The sequence below is a fragment of the Prunus persica genome, chromosome G4 (genome assembly GCF_000346465.2).
Source record: "Prunus persica cultivar Lovell chromosome G4, Prunus_persica_NCBIv2, whole genome shotgun sequence".
In the NCBI taxonomy this organism is placed as follows: Eukaryota; Viridiplantae; Streptophyta; class Magnoliopsida; order Rosales; family Rosaceae; genus Prunus; species Prunus persica.
In genome coordinates this window covers 9,180,536-9,185,096 of record NC_034012.1, presented here as the reverse complement: position 1 = coordinate 9,185,096, position 4,561 = coordinate 9,180,536, and the positions used below count along the sequence as shown (strand labels likewise).

General features: G+C 37.4%; 1 protein-coding gene across 1 annotated transcript; it reads right to left on the bottom strand.

The window, feature by feature from the left end:
* LOC18779058 (protein transport protein Sec61 subunit alpha) lies at positions 508–3,774 on the bottom strand. The gene is made up of 7 exons (XM_007212033.2): positions 3,639–3,774; positions 3,048–3,414; positions 2,466–2,693; positions 1,964–2,318; positions 1,746–1,873; positions 1,498–1,633; positions 508–1,175 (listed from the first exon to the last, which is right to left on the bottom strand). Exons 2-7 carry the CDS (start codon positions 3,389–3,391, stop codon positions 936–938), a joined length of 1,431 nt encoding a protein of 476 aa, XP_007212095.1. The 5' UTR covers positions 3,392–3,414; positions 3,639–3,774; the 3' UTR covers positions 508–935.

Sequence of the window (4,561 nt, the reverse complement as noted above, 5' to 3'; positions counted from 1 at the left end):
CGAATAACACTTTTGTTAAAGACAGTTCGAATAACACTTTTGCTAAAGATGGAGCAAACGGTTCGAATAACACGTTTGTTAAAGACGGTTCGAATAACACTTTTGCTAAAGACGGACCAAAATAGACGGTTCGAATAACACTTTTGCTAAAGACGGATCGAAATAGACGCGTATTGTATACGCATACAAAACCATCACTGCTGGCTAGTCAATGAAATTTTTTGTATAAACACAAACGAAATGTATTGCAATTTCTTTTGGCAAATCCAAAAAGAAAAAGAGACTGCATTTCAATCATAGCTGTAGCCTCTCCATTTGGCATGTGCTTACTTAAGGTAGCTAAACATAAATATTTCAAGGTTGCAGTCACACACATCAGAGTCACATCTCAATCAACCAATTTGTAAACGAACCCCGTGACAAAATCAACAGTAAGTTCTTGTGATGTTAGTAAAAACTGTAAAAGGTAGAACACCACACTTTAGATGGGACATAAAAGATTAGAACTGCATAGCCAAGCAGGTATTCTGTAAACAATGATATTAGTTTTTAGGCGAAGGCGAAGTCAATTGTGCAACAGAATTACAAAAACATAATTAACAAGGGAATTTCTTGGGCATGGGGAAAATCCTGCCAGCCACTTCTCAAAGGTGTCCTTAAAGATTTCAGACAAGTAAATTATAAAGATCCAGAGGTCCTGATAGTGTTACATAGATCCAACGATACTTGACAATGAAACACGGGAGTGGCGGAAACGCAAAAGGGAAAAGAAACCATATAACACTATGTTTAGAGGATTGCATTGCTTTTGTATTTTCTTCAAAGGAGTGATAAGAGACTAGCCTAATATCTTGAACTTCGCTGTTAAAACCTACTTACATCTCTCAGCACACCAAAATTGTCAGGGAGACCCACCATTACTGGCAACAAATTGCCTAGAAACCAAAGAAACCAAGCTCACTGGCTCTTTCTTTCTCGAATGTCTCAAAGTACTGATAGATGATTGTCACTGCAAGCAGAATTCCTGTTCCTGAACCAATTGCACCCATGAAATCGGCCAACACTGTCAGTGCACCGATGCACATGCCTCCAAAAGCAGCAGCTGTGGGAATGTAGCGGTTCAACTCCTTCTGCAAGTTTGATTCACGATGACCAGGCATCACCATTTGTTGTTCCTGCAAATTATAAAGGGATATTGTTAGCATGATGCTTAGCTCTGTGTATAATCCATAAAGTTCTGATTTAAGAATTGTTCAAATGCATCTTTATTATATAAATAGCGCTTCCGGTATGAATATAATTTGAGGATGATCTGGTCATTAAACTCGAAAGCATAAAGTGAAACAAATCATAAGAAATATATTAGAAAATACATATAAAGGGTAGGTATCTAGCCACACAAACCCCCTCATTTGCAAGAAAGAGATCTCAACAAAAATATAAAAACTTTCTTTGGTCTATTAGAGAATACATAACTAAACTATTCAGATTTAATACCTTGAGCTGCTTGGCAACATCCTTGGCAGAGGATCCAGAAACTTCAATCCATGTTTTTGAGAAAAGCGCACAGGCTGATAACATGAACACAAGATAGAAAAGTGCATGGAAAGGATTGGCTGCCATATCAGCTAAGCTGCAAAACATTATAGCAACAGATCAATTGAAGCACAGATAATCATCAGGTTTACTAACAAAATTGCAACCTTTATCAGGCAGAGCAAATAAAGGAAAACATTCTGAGTTACCTTGAAGGTGCAGTGATATAATATGCAAGACCACCAACAGGAATGAATTGTCCACCTGAATATTCAGACTCCTTCCACTTACCCAAAAGATTCACAAGGAAATTTCCACTGTACCTCCTGTACAGCAACTGCACATAAACATTTAAAAAAGCATTGTTACAATTTACATTAGAAGAAAGTCCCCAAACTGCCCATACAAACATTTAAATCTCCAGTACCTGGGAGATGAAGTAAAGGTTGGAGACAAGTGCAGACTGCAAAATGATGGGCATGTTGGAGGTGTAGAACAGCTTGATAGGATAGGAACCCTGCTGTCCACGAGCATTCTTTGATCTCACAGGTAGAACCACACGGAACCCTTGGAAGTAGATTACTATTAGGAAGATCAACACTGTCGCAAGCAGATTTGTCACATTTGGAAGATTCTGCCGGTAAAAGGCCTCACGAAGAGCTCGAACCTTATCTGTTCGAGTTATCAGCAGATGGAACAGGGCAATAACAGCACCTTCAAATTCAGCTCCTCGCCCACTGTTGATAGTGGTGGGACTAAACGCTTTCCAGATAATGTTTTCACTGAAAAAGAATTATATAACTTTTTAAGTACTCAAATTTGGAGTAGTATATCAGAAAACTTCCACAAAAGAATGAACAGACTGTAAGTTGTTATGCAAAAGATCCCATTGCTGGACATAACTAGGCAAGAAAGGATTACAAACTCACCAGATATTGGTGGCAATGAAAAGGGAAATTCCAGAGCCTAGACCATATCCCTTCTGAAGTAGTTCATCCAAACATATCACAATGATACCAGCAAAGCAGAGCTGAATGATAATGAGAATGGCATTTCCAACTCCAAGTTGGCCAACACTACCATACATCCCTGAGAGAACATAGGCAACTGCCTCACCAATAGCTATCAGGATGCCCAATAACTTCTGTGCTCCATTCCTGGGAAGAAAAATGGAAATCATCACATGGAATACAAATAGCAATATGCATATGCAGGTTGAAAATGAAAGAGAATGCTAAATATTAAAGCCACCCATAATGATCACAATTAACATACGCCATTTTTCTTAGGCTTAGTTTCCAAAAAAATTCCAAATACAGTTTTTAGAAAGCAGTACAACAATGGCACTACAATATCTCAACCCAAAACTGAAAACATATTCTAAAAACAATAACTTTTCCAGCCAGTTACGAACACCCTTTGGGCTGCATTGATTCCAAATAGTATGCAAACGAACAAATCAATACAGATTAACCCAAATAAAATTCGAAGGCCTCAAGATTTATACTTACAAAAGAGCACGATCTTCGCGTACATTGTTGTCCACTTCAATAATCTTAGACCCAGCAAGGAGTTGCATGACCAGCCCAGATGTGACAATTGGGGTGATCCCAAGCTCCATGACAGTCCCTCGATTGGAAGCGAGAATAACACGCATCCAATAGAAGGGATCTGCACCAGTGGTGGAGTGTATGCCATACAGAGGAAGCTGGCTGCATACTAAGAAAATGAAGAGCGAGATCACGGTGTATATCACCTTCTCTCTGAATGGGACTTTCCTGTCAGCGCTCTGAACTTCTGGCAAAAACGAAAGAAAGGGCCTGACCAAATGAAGAACTCGAAATCCACCTCCCATGTTGCTTCGTCAAGGCTAATCACCTAATCCAAAACACCATTTGAGACCAAGTCAAAAAATTTTGCATCCAAAAACAAAATTGGTATGGAAAATCTGGGCTTTATGCTTGTGGTGATTTAGATCCAGTTGATTCTTATGAAATTCAGAAATACAAACACAACCACACATGCAAATCACCTACACTCACACAATTACATCGGATCCAAACAAAGACAAACAAAGATCAATTTCAGGTTCAGAGACTGACCGTGCAAACCCCAGTTTGGGAGCTCGAAACCCTAGAAATGGGTTTTCTTCTCTGGTGGGAAAATCCGATCTGAGGGAGCTATTATCGGATTTTGGATCTCGACCCGAAGCTGCAAACGATAAATGGACCTCAAAGGCATGGGCGTTACAAATAAAGGTTGCCTGCTTGTGAAAGTGGGACTTGGTCGCCACGAGGTCAAAGCCAATCAATGATGGACACGTGACTGTATAAACGACGTGGAAAAAGACACCCAAAACAGAATTTGGAATTGTATTTTAAAGATGGATCATTCCCCAAAAAAAAAAAAAAAAAGAGGATCATATTCTCTTTTTACACATAAGTCCATAATGCTGATATATTGAATTACTGATTTATCATAATATAAAATGATAAAAAAAAATATATGGAATTGTGAAATAAATATAATTTTAATAAGTACACCTTACTAATCATATTCAACCATAATCAAGAGATAGCTTGTCCTATTGTGTTTTTAACGAAAGAAGTGGTAATTGCAAGAACTTGGAATTGCCAAAAAAATGCCAACAATTTTAATAGAAGCATAAATCCGTATGAAAAGTCAAAGATTTATAAACACTATTAAAAAAATTAAGCTGAAAATCAACGAAAAAATAATGCTACAAGTATTAGGCTGTATCAGGGGTATTTTTGGTAGTTATATAGGGTGTACTTAATTAATTTTACATTTTAATTAAAATATTAGGGTGTACTTAGATCATAGGGTGTACTCAGTTAATTTTAGGATTCATTTAGCAGCACTCTTTTTTTATTATTATTTATCATCGTGAGTATTTTTCAATGCGAATTATCATAGAACAACTGGTATTATCATCAATCTACCGATATTATTAACACGTGTTTTTATATATTAGTACTCGATTTAGATCCATGACATATTAAAT

Bases quoted from the DNA above. Each gene is read 5' to 3' on its own strand.
- LOC18779058 (XM_007212033.2), bottom strand. From the start codon at position 3,391: ATGGGAGGTGGATTTCGAGTTCTTCATTTGGTCAGGCCCTTTCTTTCG. The intron at 2,694-3,047 runs GTAAGTATAAAT...TTTTCTTCCCAG, and splicing joins CGCGAAGATCGTGCTCTTTT to GAATGGAGCACAGAAGTTAT. The intron at 2,319-2,465 runs GTGAGTTTGTAA...ATTCTTTTTCAG, and splicing joins TTCATTGCCACCAATATCTG to TGAAAACATTATCTGGAAAG.